At 38.0% G+C, this 14,713-nt stretch overlaps 3 protein-coding genes across 3 annotated transcripts; 1 reads left to right on the plus strand and 2 right to left on the minus strand.

Annotated features, from left to right (window-relative positions):
• Positions 1–182: 182 nt before the first annotated feature.
• Positions 183–2,705, minus strand: GCK72_008999 (uncharacterized protein; the record flags this gene model as incomplete). The annotated part of the gene is made up of 3 exons (XM_003099448.2): positions 183–326; positions 377–507; positions 2,561–2,705. 3 exons carry the CDS (start codon positions 2,703–2,705, stop codon positions 183–185), a joined length of 420 nt encoding a protein of 139 aa, XP_003099496.1.
• A 1,843-nt stretch (positions 2,706–4,548) lies between these two features.
• Positions 4,549–5,723, plus strand: GCK72_009000 (uncharacterized protein; the record flags this gene model as incomplete). The annotated part of the gene is made up of 2 exons (XM_003099412.2): positions 4,549–4,696; positions 5,452–5,723. 2 exons carry the CDS (start codon positions 4,549–4,551, stop codon positions 5,721–5,723), a joined length of 420 nt encoding a protein of 139 aa, XP_003099460.1.
• A 257-nt stretch (positions 5,724–5,980) lies between these two features.
• Positions 5,981–10,550, minus strand: GCK72_009001 (uncharacterized protein; the record flags this gene model as incomplete). The annotated part of the gene is made up of 12 exons (XM_053727159.1): positions 5,981–6,116; positions 6,667–7,091; positions 8,475–8,543; positions 8,591–8,748; positions 8,801–8,897; positions 8,941–9,063; positions 9,107–9,214; positions 9,258–9,398; positions 9,444–9,522; positions 9,566–9,720; positions 10,293–10,447; positions 10,499–10,550. The coding sequence occupies 12 exons, from the start codon at positions 10,548–10,550 to the stop codon at positions 5,981–5,983; spliced, it is 1,698 nt and encodes a 565-aa protein (XP_053586736.1).
• Positions 10,551–14,713: the final 4,163 nt, after the last annotated feature.

Consider the following 14,713-nt stretch of genomic DNA (forward strand, 5'->3'; position numbering starts at 1 on the left):
ACTGTGACAAAATGAATTCTCTCCATGTCTTTTCTGAAAAATCTTTAGTCTCATTTCTCCCTGTTCAGTTCTCCATCACATCCCCCCATCCCAGTTCCACAATTTCACACAGCCCGTTTTTCTTCATAATATTTTTCAATCAATAAACATATATATTTGGAAAAGTATCAGTTTATTTCAAATCAATGTCTGTGAATACAGTCTCTGGTCTCGCCGACCCATTTTCCTGCCAATTGAATTGTACCGAGATCGAACACTTTGGACGGTTTGTCGCCGTTGGTGATGTACTTGTCAGGGATTCCAACGGTCAGACGACGTTGGCATGGCTGGAAAAGGAATTTCAAATTTTAAATGGGTCCCAGTAAAATAAACTAACCGTCCATCCATCATCACAGTCATGGTAGATATTTACACGTGGATCGATCGAGCTGACTTCAGAATCCCCACCGGACAAGTAGAACTCACCGTTTCCGTCGGTGGATTTGTCGTCGAGTTTTGTGTCGACCACTGAAAATGAATATAGTTTATCAAGAGCTTATCGCTTAAATGCTTGCGTGTGTTGTTGTTAAGAAAATCGTTAGGGAATGAATCTTTAATCTGGAAAAGGGGATATTGACATTACGCCAGTCTAGCATAGAGCGTATTTGCAAGACGCAGATAAGAAAAGTGGAAAGCCTCGTGGTAAACCAATTTGAAAACTGTGAACCCGCTGATATCCAATATGGGTTCAGGTGATGCAGAATAGGTTTCAGAACGAGGGAATTTAGATTCAATCCATGAGTTTCTAGAAATTGCTAAAAACGTTCAAGGTCTTCATAAATATCATCCGTCAGGTAAAATTACAGTATGTAGCTGTCTATACCAGATCTGTCCAAATCAAAACTGGTACGAATAGGAACCCCCTGATGGTACGTTTTTGAGCAGTTTCAAAGCGGGCGTCCTAATCCAGTAGGCTTGAATTCGTAACGGTTCTAATTTGGACAGTGTTGATTAGGAACATAGCTTACTAGGGAAGGTCTCCAAGTGACCGTGGAGTTATGGGACGTGACGTATATCATTAATTACAAAGCTGAAAAACGCTGATCCTAAATATATATTCAGTTTTTGCAAATACAGTAGCGAGCATAAGTGAGCACCCCTTCGTACTTTCATGTGTAACTCAGCTGAATCATGTCCGTTTTGCTTAAACTTTTTTTTGAAAGAAAGCCAAAATATTCAGCAGTCAGGTAATGTGTTTTTTGAAAAACTTCCGTCACTGATTTTTTCGATAATCGATTTTTCCTGATATTGATTTGAAAATCCGAAAAAAAACTTTTTATTTTTCTCTTGAAGTTATTGAGTTTTTTGTTTCAAAATGTTGGAAAATGCTCAGATAAACAAAAAATTATGTTAAATCGGCTACTTAACTCATGAGCATCGTGTGAGAGCTTCAGAAGTCAAAAGTGGTGCCCTCGGAAAAACTTTCATAATTCATCGAAAAATGCTCCAAATTAGCCAAAACATCTACGAAAAGACGTGTCTTGTGTTTTTCTACAAATCAACATCAAAAAATAACAATTTCAGGAAAAATAATTTTTCTAATTTTTTCACTCAAAAAATATTTTATCCCCATTTTTTCTCAATTTCTGGTACTTTCTGGCTACAACACGAACAAGGAATACATAAATGTGTTTCATTACGTGTGATTAAGCAGGTTTTGTGCTTTTTTTGAAAGTTATGTTAGTTTTTTCATCCAGAAAGTACCAGAAATTGAGAAAAAATGGGGATAAAATATTTTTTGAGTGAAAAAATTAGAAAAATTATTTTACCTGAAATTGTTATTTTTTGATGTTGATTTGTAGAAAAACACAAGACACGTCTTTTCGTAGATGTTTTGGCTAATTTGGAGCATTTTTCGATGAATTATGAAAGTTTTTCCGAGGGCACCACTTTTGACTTCTGAAGCTCTCACACGATGCTCATGAGTTAAGTAGCCGATTTAACATAATTTTTTGTTTATCTGAGCATTTTCCAACATTTTGAAACAAAAAACTCAATAACTTCAAGAGAAAAATAAAAAGTTTTTTTTCGGATTTTCAAATCAATATCAGGAAAAATCGATTATCGAAAAAATCAGTGACGGAAGTTTTTCAAAAAACACATTACCTGACTGCTGAATATTTTGGCTTTCTTTCAAAAAAAGTTTAAGCAAAACGGACATGATTCAGCTGAGTTACACATGAAAGTACGAAGGGGTGCTCACTTATGCTCGCTACTGTATGTATTTGGAATCAGCGGTCACGTCCTATAACTCCACGGTCACTTGGAAGCTTTCTCTAGTTAGTAGTTACATTGGATACATTTTCAAAGCAGACAATCATAGACAATCACAGTAATCGCAAATCTCAAAACGCTGGAGCAGTTTAACTGTAAAACATAAAGGTGAACACAGTTGGCACGGTGCCAACCCATCGTAACGTTCCAGCAACCAGCGACCCCGAACTTACAGACACCTAGACTAAAGACCTGGTATCAGCCATCCCGAATACCTCAACCCCTAACAAAAACCACCAAAACTCACAAATATCTTTATCATACATCTTAACCCTCACATCCTTTGCTGGCGCATCATTACAAATCAGTCTTCCTTTCACCGCGACAGACTGAGTGAAGCCAATCGCATAGGTACATGAAACAGTGGCTAAGAGGACGAGGAGGGATTTCATCTGGAAATAAATTATTTAAAAATGGGAAGGACCAAGAAGGGAAATGAGTAAAGTATGGATTACCAGCAAGTGAGTTGAATAGAGGATCCTCAAAGTAAGAATCCAATAGGGACATGTAGAGAGAGAAAGTTCTAGAAGACTGACTGACCAAAGAAAAAAAAAGAAAGGTAAATTGTTACTACGGCCATCTTGAAGGTTAGATGGCAGAAAAAGAAAACAAAGGAAATCAGAAGAAGAAGGAGAAGACGTTGAATGATCACTTGATATCACATCTTCTTTTTTTACTTCTTCCCGCCGATTCTTATCAATTCGACAATTCGGTAAACAAGGTATTTTCCTATTTTCCAAGTCTTGATGGAAATTGGATATTAGTAACTTTCTTATAAGCGGGAGTGACGATGAGTCATTGTGAGAAAGTGAGAAACCCCTTTTCTCATTGAAAAAAAATACAAATAGAAATCGAGGAAATGATATCATAGTTTGTATAGAGGCCAACGGATGGTAGTCATTGTGTTTTGAGTGATGTGATTGATGGTATTGTTAATTCAGAGGAGGAGTGGAACTGACTGGAATTGTGGGAATAGTTAGTGAGTCATGGTTTGGTTTGGTTTGATTTATATAGTGGATTGGGTTTAGTACTTTTAGAGGCTTCATGGCCTCGATTTTCAATGTTTGGAGTTTTAGGCTACAAGTGGTTTTTGGTGTGTATAGTATAGCGCTAACGGTTTCTCTCTTTGTGATTTTTTGTTCCAATTTTGAACTTTCTTTCTCTTGAGCTAGATTTTCAAAGAGTTGGTTTTTACTGGTGTAGCCAGAAGTCTCGGTGAGGTTTACATAAACAAGTATCGAATAAAATAGCAAGACTAATTTCGGGTACCACAAATGTGAGATTTTGCGTTGTAGCGTTCTTCTACATACCGTAAAAACTATATTATAACGGCACGCCGTTATATTTTTCACCTGTCATTTTAGAGAAGGTTTGATGGTTTTTGAGACTCTTAGAAGTTCACTGAAAAACGTTTCTAGACATTCTGTTTGGTATTCTAAATATACTAATCACATTGATTTTAATCAAAATCATGAATAATACCAAGGAGAATGCTAGAGGTGAATTTTGGGCATGTAGGAGGTGCCGTTATATTATAGGTGCCGTTCTATTACAGTTGTCGCTATGATACAGTTTTTACGGTGACTCCGTATCGAGGGTAACATGGAAACTATCTTTGTGAGTCGGTACTCAGCGAAAAATAACCTGTAAGCTAAATGAACATATGTGACGATCATATTCCTGCCAAACTTTAGGCATTCTGATTTAGAAATTCCATTTTGACAAATCCTGCCACTTTGAAGGTAGACTTCTCCCACATCGAAAGTCATGACAAACCCAAAACGTCGAATTCTGTTGCATCGAGTACTGTAGTCGACTCGGCACTGACAAAACTAAGAATCTTAAAAGTCGGATATTCGGAACCTGGTCATGTCTCAAACCAAAATTCTTACCCTCTTCAAATCCATATGACAGATCAAAATGTCCTTCTCCCCCACTCTGAACGATTTCATAAATGACCTTCTCCTCCAAAAAAGGAAGCAAAAGTTGAAGTAGGCGGAGTCTTGAGAATGATGAAGTGTAGAGGTCTCTTAACCCAAGTCAAGGTTGTTCTTTTTGTGTTGAGAAGACAAAGAAGACGAGAGGGGGGACAAACAAAAAACACTATCTTCTTCTCTTTTTTTTTACGATGGATGATGGTCAATTATTTTGATCAATTTCTTATTTTCTTTGTGTCTTGTAATACAATTTTGCCGACTGTTATTTTTCTTAAGAATTCCCAATTACAGCTCCAAAATGTTCCTCCGTGCATTGATTCTCCTCACAATTCCTACAGTAATCCTCGCCCTTGGAAGAACTCAATCCGTGGGAGTCAGAGGACAATTGATCTGCGAGGATAAGCCGGCTTCTGGTGTGAAGGTCAAGATTTATGATGAGGATAAGTGTGAGTTTTCTGTTCAGAAGTTTCGGTACAGGTGGGATTTCGGTAGAGCGCATTTGTCTTAAAATTTAGACTGTTCAAGCGGGAACCTCAGAAGCATTTGGAACAGGGATGTCTGTTGTTCATGTTGTCTTATTATAGGGAATGTTTCTCGTAAGGTCGTGGAAACGCGCTCCGTCGCACAACGGTTGGCACAGTGTCAAAAAAGACTTGGATGAGTGCTAAATTTAAATTTAACGTTTATTTGTCGTATCTTTCGAAACATTTAACTCTTTTCGTTGGGGTCCTTAGACCTCGCACCCCTGTGTGATAGTCATTGTCCGACCGATTTTAATCAAATACGGAACTGTTTTATTTAAAAGCTTTTACGACATGAGTTAGTTCCTAATGAGTTTCTAACGAGATTGAATAATAAAGTATTGGTTCCATAGTTTGAAATTTTATTAGTTGAACAAAATATGGTTGCTAGGACGACACAGCCCAGCTTGAACTTGCCTGCTTGTTTTTTGTGCAGATGCTTTGAAGTTACTGTAAGATAAATAGATCATACGGTATACTTGTTCTATGATCTGATTATCGGGCTTGACGATTCATATTCATGAATTAAGGCTAGCCTTGTTAAGTTTCTATGATGTATTATCAAAAGATAACAATTTCAAATTTAAAAAACTAGCTCAGAATCTTCAAAAGCTTTTTAAAAATATCATGCCCTAGAAAGAAGTTTCACATGAACATCCATCTAAACCACTTTTTTCCAGTGTCCCCAGACGAGCTGATGGCTTCTGGCAAAACCGATTCATCCGGAAAGTTCGACTTGAAGGGAAGTGCCGATGAGTTTACTTCAATTGAGCCAAAAATCAACATTTATCACGACTGTGATGACGGAATTAAACCATGTCAAAGAAAGATCACCGTCTACATTCCAAGTCAATACATCGCCAGTGGATCCGAGCCAAAGAAGATTTTCGATTTCGGAACACTTCAATTGGCTGGGAAATTCTCCGGAGAGACCAGAGATTGTTTGAATTAACAGATTTTTATTTTGTTCGGAGACTGTTAAAATGTATTCTATAAAACTAAACGAGTTTGATTTTGATGTTAAAATTTTATTATAAACATCTTTTTTAAAAACAATATGGCATGCAATATGTTAATTAGAATATAAAACATTTCACATGCAATTCTTTTTAAAAAAAATTCAAAAAAGGGACAAAATTATTATAATCATTAGGATATTAGAAAATTACAATTTGATAAAATGAATTCAAAGTTTACAACTACCAAAAATCAATTCCAAACCACGAAAAAGATTGCTTCAGTTAAGCAACCAATGGAAGCTCTCTTTCCATCAATTCCCCTGATCACATCACGGCAGAAATCATCTTCAGAAAAGTCCATTTCGTCCGGGTATCTGTCAATGATTCTGGAAAAAAAAACTGTTTTGGTTCTAGTTTCTCGTGATTATTGCGCCTAATTTATTGGGACTCTTGAGAATGCTAACGTTTGCCGCCGGATTATCACAAAATCGTGAATTTCCATGCAGAGCCTCCATTTGCGAAATCTGATTATAAAAGCTGAGAAGTACATACACCAAAAAGTAGCTATCGTCGAGTTCTATGTATGTAACCTTACCCATTCGCCCCGGGGACGCGGAATGGGTCTCCTTGCGTAATTTCAATTTACGGCGGCTCTCTACCGTACTTTACCCATTGAAAAGCTTTATACTACGGTAGTCGCCGCGAGACCCACACTTGGTCCCCGGGCCAAACTTTGAGCGAGCGGTCAGCCACCGGCGAATGGGTAATAATACAGGCCACCTTGCGGTTTTTAGCACTACAGCCCGACCCGCGGCATTTTAACGATAAGCCTTTCGGGCCATGGCAGAGATAGAACTCGCCGATTTCTATATTTCGGTATATTCAAGCGATGCGCCGGACCCGATGTACAAGTATGCACTAATCCCCCACACTCACTTGCTGTCATAATGAAATATTGGTGGTCGAACTGCTGGATTGTACCTCTCTGTTGGGAAAGAATCCATGACAAGTTGCGGATTTATTTTGACACGAATTTTCAAATAGATCATGTGTGTCTCCAAGTTTTTATATGCCTCATTTGCAATCCATTTTCTGATTATGTCCACAACATCATTCTCGCGAATAGGTGCATCTATCAACACAATATGACTACCAGTGAATCTCCGTAAAACCTCTAATCCATACGATCCGCAATCCGAGAAACTAATTCGTTCGATTCGAAGTGTATGCGATGTCTCCAATACGTTTCCATTGATTAACGGGTTTACATCCAAACTGTTCAAACCAGGATAAGTTCCCAGCAATCTCTCTAGAACATCCGATTCTAGTTGTTTTCCAGACACTTGAATATCTTTTATATTCTCAAAACTGGCAAGTTTTCATTCAATTCGGAAACATGCAATTTCAGGGAATATGGTTCTGTTGACCGGAATATGACTTGTATTTGTTCTTGTAATGCTTTTAATACTCTTCCGCTGTCTCCCAGGTGGTTTATCAAACAGTACGCTCTTCCTGATCTTCGTTCTTCTGATTTGATTCTAAAACATCTTTTATTACAAAATTATACATAAAAACTAAAATAACTCACATTGCCGTAATCTCGTAATTATTCCCTATTTTGACAACAAAAGGCTCTACTAGTCCAATTCTCAAACAATCTTGCAATTTGACAAGTGTCCAAACTCTTCTCTCGTCGACTTGAATTCCAACAAGACTCCGAAAATTTTTACCGGCTTGGCACGGCGTTTTAGTACAAAAATTGAAGATTCAGAATTTTTTGAATTTTCGACTATGTTTTAAAACTTCGATTAAAAGTCGAATGAGCATAGGATTTCACATTATTATGATGAAAATTTCAAAAAAAATTTTTTTTAATTATGTGAAAAAGTTGTGCACAATTTTTGAATCCGGGTCGAGATTTTGCAAGTAAAAAATTCCAAAATTTTTCAAAAATAGTCGAATTTTCGACTTTACTTCAGAATTCTATCAATAGTTAGTTAAGCATCATGAATTTGAATTTTTAAATGAAACATTGAAAATAATTTCAAACATGCTGTCGAAAAATAGCTACTGTTTTTTGAATTCTGGTTTTTAAAACTGTCATTCGGTAGAACATGGTAAAAAGTATAAGTATGCAAAGTTTCACCCAATTCTTGATCGTGATATGAAGCAAATTCCTTTGTGAGTGCAAGAAAAATAAGATGGGGTACAGTAAAATCGATTTGAGTATTTGAAGAGCGGATGGACACGGCCTCCTGCAGAGGCCGAGGATGGAAGAAGACACGCTACGAGGACACGCAACACGGACCACCATCAAGGCTTGAGTTACTAAAAGAAATAGTAATGTGCAGAGTTGCAACGGGCCGGGCCGGATTTTCAGCACAAAAAAATTCAACTTTTTTTTCGAAATTTTTCCGGGGACAGAACTACTCCAGCAAATGGTTTTTTATTGAAAAATCAAGAATATTTAATAAAAGTTAATTGTGAGGCCTAAAAATCGCTAAAATTCACTAACATTTGATTTTTTTTCTGAAAAAAAGCATGTAACGAAATCATAAAAATGTTATTTATTAAGTTTACAAACCAAAAAATCAAAAAATATACTCAAAAAACATATAAAAAGTGATAAGACAGTTGAAAGCACAGAAAAATAGTCCACAAAATATATCCGTCCACGAGAAAAATCGCTGCCAAATCAGTTCATTCCTGTCTTTAGAATCAATGTCATCCAGATATTTACGTACTTTTTCGATACATAATCTGAGTTCTTGAGTGGTGTTTAATGGCTTTGAAAGTAGATCATCGTACTCCATCTGAAAATAATAAGAGTTTGAAAATTGATATTCCTTTTTTTTAACACCTCAGCCAGTGGAGCACGACACTCTTTGCAAAAAATTCTACAAATCCAATAAGGCGGTCTTGCTTCCAGATATAGCATTCGTTCATGTGCAAAAATGATAAGAACTGATACCAAAACAGCGATGATAGAAATTGAAAACTCGATCAGCACATACTTCCCTGTAATAATCTAAATTCAAACGTTCAGATATTTTTTCTTGAATTTATGTACCTAACAATGGTATTCCCTCACTACTTTTCGGCATTTCTCCTGTAACCATATCCAGTATCACAGCCATTGTCAACATCGTAGTAAGACCCAGAGATGCCTAAATCACAAATTTTCATACAATATGAAAAAATGAAGCTTACATGCTCCTCTCGATCTCCATGCACGCCATGAGGTGTAAATAATCCAATATTTGATACAGTAACTATCAAAAATGTAGGTATAATTATCACTAAAATGTAGTGAAGCGGCTTTCGTCGGATTTCCTGAAAAATTACAGTGGAGCGCGATTGCATGTACACTACCTACCAAGTAGAAAACAATCTCCTCGTAGACATTAACACCGCCAACAGTGTCATTGTATCTTGTGACTAATTTGGTGAAATTGAATGCAATTATATCCCACTCAGAATGATTCTGAAGGATGGAACAGTGCGATAGAGCGAGGTTACAAACTCACATTTTTCTCATCAACCGTAGCACCCAACACATTGAAACTTAGCATGTAATATGGGTAGGACCATGATCCGAATTGAAGAGCACACAACTGGGAGTCAAATGGGAATGATAGAACAGACATGGGGCAGGTCAAGTCGACTAGCTGAAAAAATCAACATTGAAAAAAATCCTTAAAATTAAGTCTTACTTTGTTAAAATCAGTCTCAACATTTCCATCGTATCTCACTCTCACATTATGATTTTCCAGTGTTTCCATTTCCTCGACTCTAAACTTTAAGTGAAATAAAATTACTCAACGAGACAACTCACGTATTAAAAATGTAGCCATCTGGGATCCAAATTAATGACTTTGGAATAATTATCTTTTCAATTCCGCCCCATTCATCTGGATTCCAAGTCAAGTAGTCATCTTTCCAGCCCTGAGGAAACCAGAGGAGCAGCTTGATCTGCTCATTTTTTGCGTTCTAAACCTTTGAAATTAATTTAGGAAACTTTATCACCTAGATGACCTAGGTGGAGAAAGTTAGTCCCTCAGACTTTTTTTTTACTTTGAATAACTTTTTTCCGTATTATTCGTTGTTTAGCCACACTTAATGCTCTCAACTTGTCTGGGAATCAGAGTGACTAGCTTTCTTCACTTCGGCCAGCCCTCTGTCCAAACTTTACTTTTAATTGTAGTTTTTCTTTTTAAGCGCATCCGCGGGGTCTGGGGGGGGGGGGGTGAGTGCTGAAGTTAAACGCGCTCCACTAGACTTGGAGGCAAGTAAAAATTTAATTTTTTCAGTTTGCTGTCTCGTTGTGACATTTTGATACGCAGCTTAATCGACAACTTTTTCAACCGATTTATGTCAGTTTTCCCAGGGGTTCTACTGTCGCGCGAGATCAATTCTACTAAAATATGATTAAAGTTTTGAAAATAAAACATTTATTTCGAATTTCGCGCTAAAGTTCTCTCTGTCTTCTAGCGCTGTTGATTTTAGTACTCACTCCCAGACCCCATGAATCTCATCTTCTCTAATTAAGACTGCAAACCCACCACTTCCACCAAATTATATATCTGCGGTTGTACTGTAACACTCAGAACAATCGAGTGATTTCTGACAGGTCTTGTGAATTTAAAGTAGTCATCCAACAGAAACTTGGCAAGAGATCTCTCATTTATTTCTATCGTGACATTGTCTGAAAGTGCTTCTGCAAGAAAACAGGTACCGTTATACATAACAGAAAAAAAAACAATCTTACCAATAGTAGAAATTACTACATAAATAAAAGTGAGGAGTTTTGTACTGAACATTTTGAAGCAAAAAATAGAAAAAATTGTTTCTTATTGAAATGATAGAAAAAAGGAAAAGTGCTCATTTGGAATTAATGACTTTTCGTTTTTCTTCTCACCCAGAATAGGCTCATTCTTCTTCTCACTGAATTGGTTTTCGGAGACAGGAGAAAAGGGGAAATTGAGACAGAGAAAAAGGGAATTGGGTTTAAACGCAAATTACTTTTTGTTCGTTTTCTAAAACTTATTTAAAGAAACATAGAAAGAACTTGCGAGGCGTGTGTTTGACTGCTGTTTACTCAGGTAATTGCCAGGCAGTTAGCCATCGAAAACGGCAGTTAGCCGAGGCTGCCATTTGTACGTTTCAAACGGCTATCTCCCATTTCGGAGACTTGATGAGTGGGGAAAAATTCGCCACATAGGTGCGGTCTTACTACCGTTTACTAGCGACTAACTTGCTGAATGGGTTCGTGACCAGTAAAATTGTAGAAAATCTATCTTTACTATTAACAAACACCAGATTCTGTATGTTTGTTTGTGTGTCGCCGATCCTACCGCCCTTCCTACTGAACCGATTTTCTTCAAATTTGGACCAAAAGATCAGAAATTTTCTCTTAATGATGCCCGTCTTTTTCTTTTTTCAAAATTCTCAAAATTACGCCTTCTGAGCCAAAAACACTGATAAAGCATGGGGAATGAAAAACGGAAAAAGTGGCGTGAAACTGTCGGCCTAAGCGTCGTCATTTCTTTCCTTTCTTCGACTTGCGTTTTCCGTGGCCGCGTGTCGAGGGTTGATGGGTCGCCGTGTCCGATCTGGCAAGTTAAGCGTCGTTGACTACAGTTAGTTTTAAGTTCGATCCCGGGTGACAAGAAAAGTTTTTTGAATTTTTGTTGATAGGTTCGGAAAAGTAGAAGTTTCCGAACATGTCGTTTGTTTCCAGTGAGATCTACGTCACGAACAAAAGCGGACCGTTTCTTAAAAAAGGGACGACGACAAACATTTTTTGTTATCATCGGATTCAGAAAAATAATTGAGGACTGAAAACGTTTCGTTTTCTTCCAGATTGATAGGTATCACAAATAAATACGGGCAGTTTTCAAGACACAGATGATGGATCCATATGGGTCCACATTGAAAAAGTATTGATAGCCATTTTGGGCAACATTTCCCTTCTTCTTATCACTGTTGTCGCTCCTCCCATTTTTAAAATATAATGACGAGCGGAAGCCGCGTGAAGTCCTGATATGGGCCACGTAAAATCCGTTTTTTCCAACCGCTGATAACTATCCATTTCTTTCTAACTACTAACTGTTTCCGCCGACAATTCACTGGATGCTCATGGTGGTGTTTCTCCTGTTCCCCGTGATAACACCTCCACCTTGGAAGCTGTTCCTCGGCTTCGTGATAGTCTGACTTTCGGGTTAAATGGTCTAAGTCTGATGAGTACAGAACAAGAAATAGATGAAGGTGTGTTCCATCGATGAGAATCAGATGGGAGAGTGGAGCTCGGAGAAATTGATGGGCTAGAGGACACGCTACAGAGATCAAGAAAGAAAAACGGCAAGAAGAAAACGTCCGGTGAAGCTATCCGGACTTGATATTGTCAGAATTCCATAGCAAATGTTGTTGGTCTGTCGCCAGAAAGAGACGAGGTGAATATAGGTACGGATATCAGCTCGGATTCAGATGTGAGCTTAAGATTTAACGGAACTGACGGGATCGAGGGCACTCAGCTGATGACACAGGAGCCGGTGAAAAAATACGGTGAAAAATATCGACAAATAGGAGGCGTCGGGCACTGCTTTCCGGCACCCAAGATTGTCCGGATCTTTAGTATCTCTGAGATTGAAAATTATGGCAAATGATACATCAGTCTGACGGTTTCTACAGTCTGACACTGAGCAGTCGACAGTCGAACTATAACAGAACCAACACCAAACGAATGGAAATCAACAGGAAAAATGAGTCCGAAGATCAAACAAAATCTGGACGGACTTCATGATTTCCCAGGCTGCTTTCAGAAGACCCCGAAGATGTGACGGCGGGAAGAACAAGAGCCAACACCATCAGAGCATCTGTAACTCAAGTGAAAGAGACGGGCAGACCACGTCGAGTGCGGAAGTCGACACGTCAACGAGCTGTTTCTCCAGTAGGTGCTACAGATGCACAACCAGATCCTCACAACATGGGAAAGATGGATCAAGTTAATCCATACTGCGAGGCGCTATATTTCACGGCTAAGTTTCACATTCAAATGGTGAAGGGGGTGTGTTTAGGAATCCGATCTGGCAAGTTAGGCAACGTTGACTGTAATCAGTTGGATGTGTCCCATGTGGAGACGTGGAACATTTTTTCTTATCGCTAGATTTAGAAAAAAGAGGATTAAGGGAACGAAATTGTATCAGAAAAGTAGAGATATCCCAATTGTGTTTTTCCGGAACGGTCTGCTCATAGATGGAAAACTACTAACAAGTTAAGAAAAATATTACGATCCATAAGTTGGAGAGAATTCTAAGACCTCGATAGTCTCAACCGTTTGAGAAGCGCCGCAGGGGCTGTAACATCTAGAAGGGTGGTGTAGAAAAGGAGGTTTAGTCGCCGTTAGGGGACGTGAACCGACTGGTACTTCATTATTATCAAAATAAAACAGTTTCAACATTTTTTCTAACAACAAAATGCAGACTTAGTGCAAAATTACTACTAAGTCAGCATTCTGACGTGAAAAAAGTATGTCGAAACTTTGTTTTATCATCAATAACTATTAAAAAAGAAAATCAACAAAAAACAGTAATAATGACAATGTGAATAAGCATGAAAATAGTGTCTGTAAGAAGAAAAGTCTATTAGATCCGGATCAATACGACGATGTTATTCTCCTGTTAAAGTGTCTTCAGAAATCCGTTGTCGCTTATTTTGCTGAAAAGTTTTTGAATTAATGGAGTATAGAAAACCATTCTTATTCAACTTTCTTGTTCGCCATACCTATGGTATCTTGCTGCCGAGTCGGCTAACTGCCATATTCTTTGGCTAATCCCCATTTCTATCAGCAAACACCCAAAATTCGTGGCAAACTCCTCAATACCTGCCGACTTCGTGCCAAAACTTACCTGAGAACATTTGATCGTAAAAATAGCTATGTACTAATAGTCAGATCATTCTTCCATGAACTATCACCAAGTTAAAAAACTTGATTCTTTTAAACGAGGACTGTCGATGACGAGGAAGTCTTTTTTCAGATTCCGATACTTCTGACAATTCTAATTAACTTTCATAATTGGAAAATACGCTAAAAACTGCTCTAAATGCTACGATTCCCGTTTTTCTGTCTCAAAATGAGCCAAGGTGGAAGAGTTTTTCCACTCGGCCGTGTAGTCCTCTCGGACAAAATCATTTCTCAATTCCTCGTTTTCTCGCTTTTTTCAACAAACATTCGTGTTTTTTTCAAATTTCATCGCAAAAAAAAATTTGTCGAAAAATAGGAATTGAACAGAAATCTTGTCGAGGACTGCGCGGAAAAACTCTTCCACCAAGGCTTCTTTTGAGTCAGGAGAACCGGAATTGTGGCGTTTAGAGCGATTTTTACCATTTTAAAAGACGTAAGATGACGGAAATGTGTACCACGGGGTTATTTTGTACGCTGAATCGAATTACAGTGTCAGAGTTTTCACAACATTTTTCGGAGGGCCGAAATCGAGAGGTGTCCTATCCTTTTTGCACACTCTGTTTGCTCCAATGATGTAAGTCTATTAGAATTTTCTGAAATGTCAAAATCTGAAATAAAAACTTCAGTTTTCCTTTAACAGTAAAAAGCAACAAAAAGAGTTTCAGTTTTTCCTTCCTATTTATACCTTCTTCTCATCCCCCATTTCTTCATCCAGATTCATAACTTCAACCTGTCGACACATTGGTCCCCAGCGCCCTCTTCCATCATTTTTCCTCTCAATCGATCAGCGTCTAACATGACTTCCCCCTCGTATTTCCACCCATCAACACGATGTTGACAATCACAGTAATCATAATATAGCCTCCCAGGTGGTGAAGTGGAAGGCGAAGAGAAGGCTAAGAGAGCAAGACTCATCCGTTATCATCAGTTGTGCCAACAACACAGAAATCTCAAAAGAAGAAGAGAAGAAGCAAAGTTCCTTTTTCTCAATCCATCATTGTCGATCAAAAACTGAGGAAA

The sequence above is a fragment of the Caenorhabditis remanei genome, chromosome III (genome assembly GCF_010183535.1).
Source record: "Caenorhabditis remanei strain PX506 chromosome III, whole genome shotgun sequence".
Lineage (NCBI taxonomy): Eukaryota > Metazoa > Nematoda > Chromadorea > Rhabditida > Rhabditidae > Caenorhabditis > Caenorhabditis remanei.